Consider the following 15,668-nt stretch of genomic DNA (forward strand, 5'->3'; position numbering starts at 1 on the left):
GTGGTTTGGTGTGTTTATTTGTTACCCCACGTGGCAATTGTAAGCAGCTGAAGATCTGAAGCTTGTTCTGCTTGAAAAACAGCCGGCGTTCATGGTCGTGAGCACTCTCTGAATTCCCTCATGCAAGCACTTCAGGAACATGAAAACAAAAGCAGATCGCTTAAAATATGTGAGTTTGCTCGCCTGCTTAGTTGGTAAGTTACTTAGCTTCCCTGGATTAACGCTAATAACTGCATCAGTACAGAAGCGTGACCCTTTAAACGTGTGCTCCTTTCCAGACATTGCTTCCTAATTTTAGAGGTTTCATGTTGCTGAAAGCATCTGAACCACCGCCTGTGGACATTTGGTGGTCAGAAGCATCTGTCCCACCTCCGGGTGCGGCGTTCCACACCCTCCTGTGAGCATGGCTGAAGCCGGCTGTCACGCCGGCGCCGTGCACTAGCACCAGGATTGTTCCCACAGAGTTGGGTTGAAAGTTTGGCTCCTGTGGACCTGCCTGGAGAGAGGCAAAATGGACCACCGTGAAATCACGCTGGAGGCTGACAAAATCCACCAAAACCGCCTGTCAAGTGTCACCGAGGACGAAGAAGAACAAGATGCAGCGTACACCATAGTGACGGTGCTGGATAAAGTGGCCAACATTGTGGACAGCGTGCAGGCAAGCCAGAAAAGGATAGAAGAAAGGCACAGGGAGATGGAAAATGCCATCAAGACCATACAGATCGACATCTTAAAGCTTGCCCAGGCTCACGGCAACACCGGCTATACGGTGAACAAGCTGCTGGAGAAAACCCGCAAAGTCAGCTCCACCATGAAGGAAGTGCGGGCACGGGTGGAAAGGCAGAGTGCCAACGTGCGGAAGGTGGAGGCAAAGCAAGAGGAGATGTTGAAAAAAAACAAATTCCGGGTTGTGATCTATCAGGTAACCGTGAACCTAACGTATTGCTGTGCTGTTGTTGTGTCACCTCCTCAGTAGCTGCGGGTAGGCATCGGGTAAGGAACCAAAAGATGTCCGACAGGAGGGTGACTTTATGCTTTCTTTAACACCGAGCTCTGTGTCTCCGTGCCTTTCAGCAGGAACCCACTGGCGGCAGCGCCCGCAGTCTATTATTAGTGTTGGTGGGTTTCTGAGCCAGTAGTGAAAGATTAACTGCAGATCAGCAAGGACTATTTGTTGCCTCTCTGAAAGGTAATATGAGGCAGGCCCTGTAAATCATGGTCATACAGACCATGCCTGACATTCATCTCTCTTATTTTTTTCTCCATATTAGGTAGAAGTCCAAATAGCAAATTGTTTGTAGGCTCCCTGGAACTGAGACTTTCTTTTAAAATTAACTTTAAAACATACGGTTTATTTAACTCACAAGCTTTTGTAGCACTGACAAATGGGAGCTTTTTTGATTGTCTGAGTCTACAGCAGTGTGTGCACAAACTAGAGCTCAGAGCCACAAGCCCTTCCTTGCAGCAAGCAGTCCCTTGCATGCTATGCTTGGAAATGATTTCATACAGCACAGTTCTTCCAATCACATTTGGCAAGTGAATTATACATTTTCTTTCATTAACCTCATTCCAGGATGTTCTTTGTTCTTATAAACAATTGGTGTTTGAAGAGAAGTTTCGTGAAATAGCGTAGTCTTGCCAACATCCATACAAATGGACAGTTGGTAGTGCAGGCAGTGCACGGGATCTGTCACTTGCTAGCAAGCACTGTGAAACTCATTTTTTTAATGGCTTGATCCTGCATTTGCTGAAACTTCCCAGTTCCCCGAGTCAACAGAAAGTACAAGTGTTTAATCTTTTGCCAGGAGCATAGTTTCTCCTTCATGCCACTGAGTCCCTAAAGCTTCTTTCAAATGAGTCCTATTCATCAAGCATTCTTTAAAATGTTGACCCTTGTGAGTAACACAATGTGCCCCTGTCACCCTGTCTCAGAACCTGATTCTGCAACAGTTTGTTCATAAATAACATCACTTGCATGAATGGATCTATGTGTTTCCTGAGTATATTCAGCAGTGTCTATAGCTGACAAATTCTTATGCATGATCTAGCTTCCTTAACAACTTCATTTTCTTGTACTGGGAAGAAAAAAAGGAAAAATAAACAAACAGAAAATGTTACTTAATGTTATTTTAGCAACATGCAGCCAAATTCTGCCTCCCAGCTTCTCTGACTGAATTACTTACTGTGGCTGTGTAGGAGAAAGCATAGGTAGAATTCAGCCAATTATTACAATTATTGCAAGCTGCACCATCATGATGGAACAGCAAACAGGCACCTTTGCTTTTTCCTTGCGTATCATTTCCCATTTAAGGAAAATAAATGTCTGTGATTCCCCTGTTCAATGGCACAATGCCATTTCATTGATGGCCGTGTACCATAATGACTGCAGTAGAGACAATGCTTTGAAAATGTTTGTCCTTAAAACAGTATTCATAACAGAATGCATTTTTTTTTTCTCTGAAAGACATGATTTATGACTTATTTTTAAAATATTGCTACTTTTAGATATTGTACATCAAGGGCAGGTCTTTTGATGCATACTTTCTGTAAAAATCACCTCCAGAAGGAGTTTTTGAACTCTCTGCTGGTTTCACTGCAGAAGAATGACCTGCACCTTGCACCATATGTTTAGCCCTTTGTTGGTGCTTTTCAGGAATGCAAACAGTATTTTGGATTTCCCTCTTTCTAGTCTCCTTTTCCTGTTGTAGTTTAGGACTGTGAGAGAGCATATGTATGACTTTAACTTCCATTCTTTCATGAGGTGTACTTATTGAGGAACCTTTTCCATCATGCACAGCTGAGGAGGAATATATGCACCTCCCTTTGGGGTCTGACAAGAAACACCTTTATAGAGGAGCAGAACTGTTTTGCTCCACAAAACCATGGTAGCCAGGAGTGTGCTGGAGTCTTAAAGTCCAGCACACTCGTGAATGCCTCTTTCACGCAAGTGTGGTCATTTTTACACTGTTGATTTACACCAGTGTAAGCACAGTGTTGGAGTGCCAAGACCTGAATGACTGAAGCTTGGCTACGATGAGGGGAAGTCTGCTAATAGCTGGTGAGTCAGTGTGGTGCGTCCACTCCCTTCACTATATTTTACAAATAGGTGTAACCAAGTTGTTTACTTGGTGGTTGTGAGTGACAGCTCATCTGTAGTGACATTTTTTTCTGATGAGCCATTTGGGACACTGTGGTGAAGCCAATGACCTGTGTGTAGCCGCAGAGGAATGCTCCCGTGGGTGAGCACACGTGGGTTTTAGTTTTAACTTCTGCCAGAACATTGGCATATAAGGGAAAAGGAAACACCAATTAAATCCTAAAGATTTTATTTCAAGTGGAAAGCTTTGATCTCACCACTGATGGAAGGAGCAGGCAGGTTGAAAAGGATCATTGACTGGAAGAGATTGTCCCAAGAGACCTCAGCCATGATAAAAAGAGTTGGCACTATTTTCGCATTAAAAAGAGACAAAATGATCATCCATGAGCATAATGATTAGAGAAAGAGCATTCATTTTTAAAAGGCCATGCAGTTGAGGAAAAGATTTGGTAGCAGGCAGCTTTTCTGTCCAGGCTGAATGCACGATTAAAAATGATTATATCAGATTTTCTAGAAAAGTCTTTGACCCTGAAGTACCACGTGCCCTAAGAGTACAAGCAGGGAACACAGAGTACATTATAGGTTGTACAGGTCTCTGCTCACTTTTGCTCAGGTTATTCTGAATAACCAGCCATGAGACCTGTAGTTTCTCTGCAGCCAAGGAGTATTGCACAATTTAATTCATTCTGACTAAACTATACAGAAATTAAAGGGGATTTTTATTTTTATTTTTAATCTTGAAAGCCCTTATTTCGTTTGCTTTCCCTCACATTCTGCAAGTCCCTCCCTTAATGTGTGCACTGCCACCAGGAGGCCCGTGTTACAGCTGCTGGCCTGCAGAACAATGTCCCCCGTGGGGGATTGCTCCAACGCAGACATGGTGAGTGAGAGGCTAGAAGAAGCCTTGTGTGTGCCGCTCATAAAGAAATTAAAATGGAAGTGGCTTTTCCTGGCCACTGTCCTTCTGATGCATAATGACGTGTACTGTAAAAATGGTGAGCCTGAGATGGGGACAGTCATCTGAAAATCTGGAGGCACTTCCACACGCAGTGGCAGTAAGTCAGGGCGCATCGAGCACAAGGACACAGTATCAAACATGGGGTGCCTGGTACATGAACGCACCCTCCATTGGCACAGAGTTTCAATTACAGCTACGGAGAAAAACCTGTGAAAGTCACCGTGACCTAAAAGACAGTGAATTATTTAATTCCATTTTACAAAGACAAAAGAACTGACTGCTGAATGACTGATCTGATGTCATACAGGCATAAGAATAACAGGCTTAGGAGGGGCTCTAGACAGCTGTCTGCAGAGCGGTATTGTTAGCACCACGGGGTTACACAGCTCACCAAGAACAGATTGTGCTAGGTAACCCATCTTTTATTATTTTTCTGTATTACAGAAACATGGGAGAGCTTATCTTGTATTTCTGTGTCTGATAGCTCATAAGAGACAATCTGGAAAAAGGACAAATGACAGTGGACTGTGTTGAAATGGGAAGTGTGAATTGTGATAGGTTTCTAAAAGGGTTTACTTTTAAGGTATCATTGTCAACTGCATATTATTTTCTTTAATGATCTTGGCAGAGAAAGTGATGTGGATGTTAAGAAAATATGCTCAAAATGAGCAGCTGTCATTCCAGAGAATGAAATATAAGAAAAGAAACCCAATTACCATTAGAGCTGGAGCAATGCTAATTGAAGTGTACATGGTGCCAACACCTGTACTTAGCAGAAGCCCTTGCTTTAGCTTGTCTGCTGAGGCCCTGTGGTTTGGGAAGGACAGAAAAGGGTGTGTTAATGCTTAGAGGATGACTGAGAGAGAGTCCACTTGATGTGTGTCTCTTAAAAACATGCAGTGTGGGCATGAAATGCTTCAGGCGAAGTATTGATCGTGATTGATAAGTGATTGAGAGACATCGAGTGCCCTTGTCCAAAGCACTCCGGGGCATCTGGAAGACCACATACAGCTCTGATCACCTGCATTGTGCTCAAACCAAACAGGTTGGGAAAAGTGCTGCCAGTCTGATCAGAGGGACAAGAAGCTCTGGTAAATGAGCGATCAGGAGGCTGTAGCTGAGTTAGCTTTTAAAATGAAATTGCTATTAAAATGGAGTCTGAAAACTTAATGAAAAAAGCTGGTGTAAGTTGAGTACCTGTGTCAGCAGAGCACTGGCCCCACATAGTGAGGCCTCATTGCTCAGTGACACAAGGCGTTTGCTGGAGTCTTGTGGCCTAAACCTTACAAATGTTTCTACAGCTGAGACAGGTAATTGCTTTAGCTGAGACTACAGAAACAAAGAGGAACCCAACAGCTGTGTCAAAAGAGGGCAGCGAGAGTCCTTTGTTTCCAGCGTCAAGCTTGGGCCCTTCAGGTCAGAGCTCTGAGCCGCCCCCTTGCTGTGCAGCTCACAGCCACATACTCTGAGCACAGGCCCAGTGCTGAAATGCAGGAGGCAGCCAAGGAGGTCATGAATTACCTCTGATTTCGAGGGGAAAAAATCAACCACATTCAATGAGCTAAAGAAAATCTATCATTTTAGGGATGTGTTCACAAGGAAAGAGAATGGGGAAAGGAAGAGAAAAGAAAGAAAAACATAGCAGCTGTTGGGTCATCTCTGGGTTGCTAAAATGAAATAGATTGCAAATTTCACAGGACTGTGTATTCACAGCAGATTATATAAGTGTCTCTATACCTTTTGATATGGTGTAATCAGAGTCCCCAGTCCTATTCCTTTGTGAAGAGCCTAACAAGGACAGGCAGTATCCTCTCAGGACTGCCATTGATTTTTCTCCACCTATTAACGTTGAGTGGTGGAAACGGTGGATCCTAATTTACATTTGGTTCAGGATTTTGCATGTGTTTAGCCTCCTTGCCTCATCCCCACGGTCCTAGAGGCTGCCTAGAAAGACATATCCACAGGCACTGAAGCTGGCCACTGCGAGAGCACATCTATCTTCAGCGATGTGCTTCATGCCTGAAGAAGTCCAAGAATGAACGGACTCAACTCTGGTAGCAGCAGTATAAACTGAAATTCTCAGCACTGCTGTCAGGAGCTGAATCTTGCAATTATTCCTTCAGTACAGGAATAACGTTGGTCAAGATGGTGCAGGCACAGAAGTGAAGAATATATGAAAGCATTATCAGCAATTTTAGAATTTGGAATGGGATTCATTTTGCCAGGCATTAGGCATTAGTAACACAAATGTTTGCATGCTCGGCTTGCAGACTGCCTTCAAGACAGCAGAGAGAAATTTACGGAGACGGTTTTGTCTGACCTATTACAGACATCTGCTTCTCAGCACAGTGTCTGCTTGATAAGTACCTCTTCTCTCCGTTGAGTTGAAAGGGATTCCAGAACCTAATTCATACAGAGACACGGTTGCTTGGGCAGACGAGTTCAGCAACTTGTGATGAACAGTTGGGTTGCCGTGTACTTAACAGCACTATGCTGCTGCAGCTAGATTTCAAGAACAGTCATGTTGTGACGAAAAAACAAATCAAAACATTACCAAAACATAAATTATTTATTTATTTATTTATTTATTGGGCTCATCACCTCTTGTGAATACTCTTTCTCCTCCCCACACAAAGGTTTGATATCTACAGGTAAACTGGAAGTGAGAAATTTCACGGCCAGACTTGCTGACTGACCTGCAGAACTATTCTCTAGTTCATCTCAGTAAAGTCATAGCAAAGCAAAGTAGGTGTGAAGCTTTAATTTTCCTCTGGAGCTGCAAGTGGTCCTTTTTTACACAGCATGTAGTGGCATGGAGCCAATGGTTCCTCTGAATGCTGGGGTATAACTGGGCAACACTCACGCCTAGTCTGCAGCTTGCTGCCACCAGATAATGAGAGGATGAGCTGGATTTCTTTACAGTCACTGTATATTCCTGGCTAAGTTAATGAATTTCTGTCAGAATTTAGAGAAAAGGGATGCGTATTAGGCTCCACAAAGAGGAAATGAGAGGGATTGACTGTTCTGGCCAGGCCGCTTTTTTGTTACGTAAAAATAATTCTAAATACAAGCAACAGCACTTGGCCATAAAGTCTTACGTGCTGAAGTGTTTATTCTCTACCTACTTCACTCAGTAAAATCCCTTAGGTGCCCTTTTAAAACAATCCTATTTCTCTCTCCTTTGAACAGCTTTTTGGCTGGATGGCAGAGATTTTGAAATGACATATTTGCAGAAAAAAATGAAGGGATCACTCAAGATTTACAAAGCTTCACTCTTAACTGTAGAATAGGAGTAAAAGTACTGAATGATTTGTAATTGGTTATTCATCAGCAGTTTCGTATTGATTTAGAGAGCAATTACAAGGAGATATTTTAGCCATTTACCTTGGCTGGTGGTTTGAATAACAAATCATTCATTTAACATGCAAATGCCAGGCTTTTTCTATGCATTGTCTCGATACAGTTTCCTGCTCCTCGGCTGCCAGTCATTCACATCACAGGTTGTCATAGACACAGCAGCATCACCAGATCGGGCACGGGGTGGCCCATCACCATTTTGCTGCTTCATGCCCTGGCTCGGAGTTGCCACGTGATCATTGGTCCCATCTGTGCTGATGCTACACAATAACCCGCGCGTTCCCTGTCACACGTCCCAAGGCTGAGAGATCGTTTGCTGTGACCTTTTCATTGTGCAACACAATGACAGCGATTTATGGAGTTTCATCTGTCTCTCCTCTCCACTTTCGCTGTGAGCAGGGCTTTTAGGAGCATTTTGAATCTTGATTTTATACATATATGCATATATGTTTGTACATTTGTGGTTTTGTATGTGTATGGTTGTTTTTTTTTTTAATTGAGGGTGTCATAATAATTATTCACTTGGTCATTCTATTTTTGTCTGCCACTACTTCTTATATTATTAAAAAAAAAAAAAAAGTTCTGCTAAAGTTTTAATTGAAATTGAATAATAATTGAGTGTTGATAACTGTTATCTTTATTAAATCTTTTTAGAACTATAAGGCGAAGATCTTTGAAAAGAGAATGCAAAAATGTTTTATAGAGTTTTATAGCATATAAGGCAATGTCTTTTTTTTCCCCCTTTGCCCGCTCTAGAAGCTCAGTTTGGGCTTTGGAGTACAAACCCAGAACAAGTGTACCAAACAAACAAGAAAAGAGAAGGGGAGGAAAGCTCCTGAACTGACTACATCCATTTTAATGCCTTGTATCTCATTATTTTTTAAATTTTTTTTAAGTGGGCATTATAATAAAAAATACTAAACCAATCACAAAATGCATTCATGTATTTAAAACCAAGATACTGTTGTATGGTGACATTATGTCATTGCTTCGTGTGCAGAATCCAGTGGATTCTAAACCAGCAACAGAGCTTTTTTAAACAAAAATACTATTGGTGCTATTAATTACTGATCCCATCTGTGCTTGCAAAGGTACAGAATGGAGATGTAGTTAATTACTTTGGGAGAAAGCTGTTAAATTACCCTTTCTCCTTTGAGCAGCCCCTCTTCCAGGAGCCCCCTTGGCTTATTTGCTCCTCACTTCAGCAGTAAGGGAGAAAGGCGCTACCAGAGCCAAGCTGATGTAACACTGTTATATCTGATGGGAGAAAAATGCTTCTGCTTTGATGCCTTCCTTGGAATCAGCAAACACCAGCAGTGCCTGAAAACTGCTCAGTGCCCTCATGTGTGGGTGCACTACAGCCAAAATTTTGGTGGCCAATGAAAATACGCACAGCAAGAGGCCTGTAGGAATGGCTCAAATTACATCCCCTCAAATTTTTTCTAATTGTGAATTAATTGAAATGGGAGTGGAGGGAGCAAATGACAATGACAGTCAGATTCTCCTGGGAGCCCGGTGTTAGAAGCAGCTGGGTTTCCATATTCGCTGTCCCTAGAGCCATCCAAATAAAGACGGTGGTGGCTTTCTTCATCAAAGCTGAGCTTTACTCAGGTGTTTACTTTGTGTTCAGCTGGGCCCTTAAAAACTCAAACCTTTACTGGCTAGACATAATTTAAAAGATAAATACTCAAAAATTAGGAAAAGTATAGTTTTAAAATGCTTTGTTAGCATACTTTCTCTTCCAATGGCATCACTAGCCAGTCCTGAATTGTACGGTGAGAAGAAAATTGTCAGCCAGTTCAGGGACTGGTCCCATGCAGCTGAAATCAGTAGGTGTCTTGTCTTTGCTTTTAGTGAGACTATAAGCAAGCTGATAGCTACGTGCTTTGACCCTACCAATTTCCCACATGGTGCTAAAATTTATTGTTCCTGCTTTAGGAAGGATGAGCTCCTGTCTTCTCTCAGCCCCACTGATATCTACTGATAAGACGAAAATGTTTAGTGCTTGAGGGGAAGAGCAGAAGAGAAAAAGGAAGCAAATGAAAAAATCCTCCTACTGTGACTAAATCACTGTATATTTATCAAGAAACCTCCCCAGCATACAACCAAGCTTCACTAATACTTTCCACTTTGCTAACATCTTCCACCCAGAAATCTTGAGAGGAGATACAAACTCAAACTAATTTTTAGCCTTACTACGTTTGGTTCTGCAAGATGTGTGCAGACACCAAGGGAAAAGAGAAAATCAGAGATTTGGCAAAGATCATTCTCGGTGTCTGCAGCAGAGTGAGAAATGTTGCTCAGGACCTGCAGCTCTAATTGCTGTGTCCTGTCTACGAGGCCTTCATCTCAGATGTTCCCGTTCATAAGTCGTAATTCTGACACATGCCTATGAAAGTTAAAGCCCTCTCTTCTTGAGCTAGCAAACTGCAAAGATAAATGCAGCAAAGCTTCGGCAAGCAAGCAACAAAAAGTACAGATAAATTTACTCTTCTTCCGAAGGAGCACACAGCATAACTATTGCAGAGGAAATAGCTTCTCTCCTTCCTCTCTTTTTAAACAGTGTTCTTCATACGTACAGCATGCCCTACTCACCATATTGCGTTTGTTTTGGTATGTGCTGCAATTTCCAAGCAGTCATTATGGAAGCATTTCAGTTACCATTTCAGCTGAAGGAGTGGGCTATAATTTACAAACTTTGAGGAATTATTATCCAGCTGTGTTTTAGTTCATTTTCAGAAAAGAAGGGATTATGTTTATATATAGAAGTCTTTATATAATTAATGTTAATTTGCACGTGTTAATGTAGATGATTATTAGGAAAGTATTGTAGTTTTGTTCCTGCTGATTTTGACAGATGAGTTGAATAACATTCCACTGTAATCAATGCAACATAATTTGTCCCTCATTTTTGTAAGCATTAACAACTATTTTATTGAAGGGTTTTTAATGAAGCCAAGGCGTGATGACAAACTTTTAAGTGGGCTTTATCTGACAAAGAGCTTAATGTATTTTATTTTACATGTTGCTATTATCCGGCAAAATGACATTAAACATGACTTGCTAGTAATGAGTCACTGTGAAAAATGACAGATACTTTTTTGGCCAGAAATCGTTTCTCAACAAAATATACAGTAGGATGGACCCATTCTTCACAGACTCACAACTTCTAATATTTCTTTTAGTTTTTGAATTAAGAAAATAATACCAAGGAGAGAGCCCAAACACTGTCAGGCCTCAGAAATCAGCTGAAGAGGTTACAACGAACGGGAACCAGCTTACAGAAGTTTTATTTAGTTGTCGTATGTCTGCGCCTAAAGGGTTGCTCTTCCTGGGAGGAGAACACGTGCATGTGCACAGCAGTAGCTAGCAGGGAAGAAGGGGCTGGCCATGTCCACCTCATAAACCTCCTACAGGTTGTGGTTATGGTGGACAGCTTTTGGCAATCTGTATATCTCTGAGCTTTAAGCCTCTACCAGTATTTCTTTGGAGGGGCTACATAAACTCCGAGAGCTAAGATATCAAGGACAGTCATCACTTCCAAGAAGGCAGCATATCATATCACATTGGCATACATATCATATGTATAATTCAAATATATAATGCCGCCCACTCACATAGGCCAACGAACTAACTACAGAAAGCAGAGGTGTTTGCTGAAGGTCATGCTCATGTTTCCAGATGGAACAAGCCAAGTTCGCCCCAGCGATGGGGCATGTCCTGAGTGAATTGTGTGGAGTTGGGTTTACTGTATAACATTTAATTCCTTAGCTGTCTTTGAGCCCTTGTTTAGCCAGCAAACATAAATTAATATGTTAGGGTCCATCCCTTTCTGGGCAGCAACAGTGAAGTTCACTTAATTCAAATTAGCTAAGAATCTGCAATTGTCTTCATGACAGTAAAGGGCCGAGGCACTCTTTTGGAGAGGGTACAGCTGTCACAAGCACCTATTTTGTCTACAGGGCATTTACTGTTATTGGTGAGAGATAAGGGATCCAGGTCCTGCCTTAGAGAAGTATATCAGCTTCAAAGAAACGTGAACTGGACACATCTGCTCTGAAAACCTTCAGGGACCAGTAAACACAGGACCATGACATTCATTATTTTCAGCTAGCACCACTCTGAAAACAAATCTTTGATCAGGTATAATGCTTTTACAGAGTTTGACAAATGCTTCTTCTGCCTCTTGTATTCTATGCAGATCATGTGTGATGGCACAAGCCTACCTTACATTGCTACAGTAGTGCATTACAGTTAGCATTAATTAACTACAAGCCAACAAACAACATGCTTGAATAACCACCCTTTTAAAACACACTTGCTGGAAGATGACTCTCTGCTTTCGTTCACAGGAGGAAACTGAGTGTCCTTCATCTCTCTCTGTTATCAAAGAGAGGACAGCAGGTGAAACTCTAGAGGATGATTTCATCCCACCCGATGACCTGTCTTCTGATGAAGAATACTATATTGAAGAAGGCAAAGCAGCCCAGTTCAAGAAATCAGGCATGAGGCGCATAGATGATATCAAAAAGGCATTTTCAAGGGAAAATATCCAAAAGACAAGGCAAAACTTTGGCAAGAAGGTAACCAGGCTTCGAACTAGGATAGTGACCCCTGAGAGGAGAGAGAGGATCAGGCAGTCAGGAGAGAGACTGAAACAATCTGGAATAAGGTTCAAGAAAACCATCTCACAAGCTGCCCCCACGAAGGAGACATTCAAGATCCACAAAAAAAGTAAAGAGCGAACAGTAGCCGAAGGTCAGGAAGGAAGCCAGGAAAGTGGCGTGCACATAGCCTCCGAGCTCACAGCTGCAGAGCCCTTCACCGAAGAAATCTCCTACACAGAAGTGATCACTAAGGTAAAGAAAGACAAGAACAGTGCAACAAAAGGTGCTTCCCAGCCAGCTGAAAAGGGAGTGATGATCCCCGAAGTTGTTCTTAAGCAGGAAGGAAAAGAAGGAGGCGGAGGAGGTGATGATGTCCCCTTGCTGGACCTAAAGCAATCAGCATAAGGAATTAATTATCAAACACCCCATGCCATCCTTACTGAACAAGAGAGAATGCAGACTGTATACACTCTGTTTTTTAGGAAAATGTGTGAGTTTTTGTTTTATCATGAAACACATATTGGTGTTGTTCTGTCATCTACATGGGTGTCTGTGGTGTCATCTTCCCGACACGTAACCAAAAGAAGGGGCTCCCCCTCTGTCTTGGCATGTGCCAACACAGCATTAATCCAAAAGGAACTGAGCCTCGCATGTCCACGGGAGATGGAAAGCTGCTCTTCTTTCAAGATTGATTTAGCGTTCATTTAACATCCTAATTACTCCCTTCAGTTTTATGTACAACAGTATAAAATGTTGTCCTTCATCCTATACCAACTCCTCTACTCAGAAACCAATAGCAAAGCTATTACTTCATATTAGCAGAAGGAAGAACTATGAAAAATATCCATTCAGCTGTACAAATCTTTTCATTGAACGGCCCTCACTGAAACTGCAGGAGGAGGAAATTCCTGCTTTGTCCCAGGTGTGACAAAATGTGGCAGGAATTATTGGTTTTAGTAAACTGCATTTCTTCTCAGTGGAAAAAAGAAGCTCACGAAATGTCTAAAGGTTATTTCCAGAGTTCTGGAGGAGGAAGGATTGATTTATTTAGGCCAGGCAATTTCTGTACTTATGGAGTAAGGATAAAAAATCAGAAGACACATTAACTGTGGAATAGCAGGAGGAAAAGAGAATGAGATATCATAATCATGTTATGAAAGACATGATTGTGAGAAAGGCAAGGGTATAAAGTAGTAGAAGGTGTACAAGACTAATGTATAGGTTTTGGATAAGTAGTTAAAAAACCTAGAATATGGCAACAAAAGTTTGTATTTGCTTACTTGAGATCATTTGAAGAATTAATTGTTACTCTATCCAGAGGATAATAGAGTTCATGAATGTAGCTGACAGGACGAGAGAATTGTTTTGTTTTCCATTACTCTGTGGTTTCTCTGAGCTTCGCTTCAATTAAAATCTATTCTATAAAGCCACTGAAGTAAAGGGCCAATCCATAACCCAGCTCTTTGTTTTCTATCACCACCATTATCGACCAGCCACAGCCTCAGGGATTATGAGACAGACACCCTTTGGAGTAGGGAATGCTGTTTATTTGCAACACTCGCTGCCCTGAAATCAGATATGTTTGTAAACACGACCACTATGCTGACGTGAGGAGCGGGACTGTGGTGCTCTCTTCGTTCTTACATGGCATTGCTTTCAAGGCACTTACCTAAAGCAACATTAGGCATTACTATCTGTGTGAAACTTGTACAATATTGCCCAAAGCTGTATTGTTGTATTTAATATCTCAGGTTCATTTTAAGAGCAGAGCATAACCTGATTATCTATATACGTTGTTTGAGGACTCCCAGCTGTTAATCTATAATTTAAATATAATTAGTTTGATTTCAACTATTCTGCCTGCCAGTTCTTTCATTTAGTCTGGTGTACATCACGTTTGAAGTAAAAGGGCTTCAGCAATAATAATCAAGGAACATGGGTTGGGAAAGGTCAACATTATACTATGTCAGTGACATTTCAAAGCAAATTAAGGCTGCCAGACTGGAAGGAGCGACTCCACTGAATGGAAGGGAAGGATGGGGCAAAAGATGGAGACAGGCAGAGAAAGGTATTTCTGTCAACAGTAAATTCTACATCACTACTGCAATGTAAGCACGTGGAAAAAGAAAAAGAAATGTTTTAATTTGGAGAGAGATTGAAGGTTTTGCTTGTTTTGTGTTTTTCATTTGTTTGTTTTGTTTTGTTGTTAGTTTTATAAACTAGTTATAGAAAGTGCTTTCTGGAACCTGGTGGCTGTGTTCCTCTTCCTGTTCCATACGAAACTGGAGCTACCTTCCGGGGAACGCTGTGGGCTTTGCCTGGTTCCTCCCTGGCGGTGGCTGCTTTTTGTTTGGTGAGATTCAAGGTTTTCCTAAACTGACAAGCAGCCGCTAGTTACTGAAGTGAAAAGATCAAAGTTCAAAGCAGCTATTTCGCTGCTTTTCTGTAACTGCAGGGCGCTAACTGCTAGGACGTAATTGCCTATAGATTTTCTTTATACAGCTTTTAATTTTCTCATTTTACTTGACAAAGAAAGGAAGTGAAGTAGTTTCCATGGAACTTATCATGTAGCACCACGTATATAAGCTCTATCAAATACTTATTTTTTAATGATTATTTCTAATTTCAATTTTTTCTAGGATGATTTGTTTTCATAGCAAGTAGTGAGTACTTCAGGTGTAAGAAGTAATTCAATTGTATGCTCTTCCTTTGAAGTTATTATCAGTGTTGCTGGCTTGAATTTTATACATACCAAGAGGTTAAGTATTCTCTATAACCCCTCATTCAGGTAGGAAATAGGGAGAGCATTATGGATTACAACCTTAATTTCTATACCACAGCACAGCCTTTTTCCGTTTGAAGTCTCTCTTATCTTCATAACACCCAAGAGCAAAGATCTCGAAGCCCCCGTCCTTCACCTTTTTCATAAGCAAACTCCTCAGTGAAATCAGTTGATGTACAGCTATGCCACAGGGTAGCCTGGAGTATATATTTAGAACAGGTGGTTTCACTTGGTAAGATAATCTTGCCGGCACTCTGTGTGAACCAAGTCCTGCTCCCGGCTCAATGGGATAAAGGGGCCCTTGCCCTCTCTGTCGGTTCTGTTTTCCAAGAACAAATCTGGCACTTTCCACGTACTTGTGGGTGGGAGTGTGAATATCAAACTGCCTCACAGAAAGAGCCCTGCAGTTGCTAACAGCTGAGTGAAACTGGTTATGGGGAAAGGTGAACTACTTTCTTAGATGGAAGCTAAAAAGAACATAAAATTGCAAGTGCTTACAAGGAGGGAAAAAGAAAAAAAAAAAAAAGCGATTAACAAAGCACTCACTGCAAGTCCTTCTTTCATAACATCCAACAGCAATTTCTTTTGCTTTGAATTTGTGCTAGTGAAAAAAGGCCAAACACGTTTTCTGTCAATAGCTGTCTATCTATTAAAAGAGAAGTAGCAATCACCCTTCAATTATAGGGTAGACCGTGACAGTGACAATACACAAAAACAACTACAACCATTTCAGGTGAATCTACTCCCAGAAGTGTCTTACACTTTATACTTTTCTTTCTTTTTTTTTTTTCCTACATTGAGGCAAAATACAGAATAAAAAGCAGTTAAGAGAGTTGTGGTTGCAGGACTCAGGCAGTAAAACCAACA

At 41.5% G+C, this 15,668-nt stretch overlaps 1 protein-coding gene across 1 annotated transcript; it reads left to right on the plus strand.

The window, feature by feature from the left end:
- Positions 1-76: 76 nt before the first annotated feature.
- On the plus strand, positions 77-13,825 carry CAVIN4 (caveolae associated protein 4). Its single transcript, XM_032181237.1, has 2 exons — positions 77-922; positions 11,765-13,825. Exons 1-2 carry the CDS (start codon positions 512-514, stop codon positions 12,422-12,424), a joined length of 1,071 nt encoding a protein of 356 aa, XP_032037128.1. The 5' UTR covers positions 77-511; the 3' UTR covers positions 12,425-13,825.
- The last annotated feature ends 1,843 nt before the right edge of the window (positions 13,826-15,668 follow it).

Source organism: Aythya fuligula, chromosome 2 (assembly GCF_009819795.1).
Source record: "Aythya fuligula isolate bAytFul2 chromosome 2, bAytFul2.pri, whole genome shotgun sequence".
NCBI classification, from domain to species: Eukaryota; Metazoa; Chordata; class Aves; order Anseriformes; family Anatidae; genus Aythya; species Aythya fuligula.

Coding starts and splice junctions, on each gene's coding strand:
- CAVIN4 (XM_032181237.1), top strand. CDS start 512: ATGGACCACCGTGAAATCACGCTGGAGGCTGACAAAATCCACCAAAAC. Junction 923..11,764: donor TCCGGGTTGTGATCTATCAG/GTAACCGTGAAC, acceptor TTTCGTTCACAG/GAGGAAACTGAGTGTCCTTC.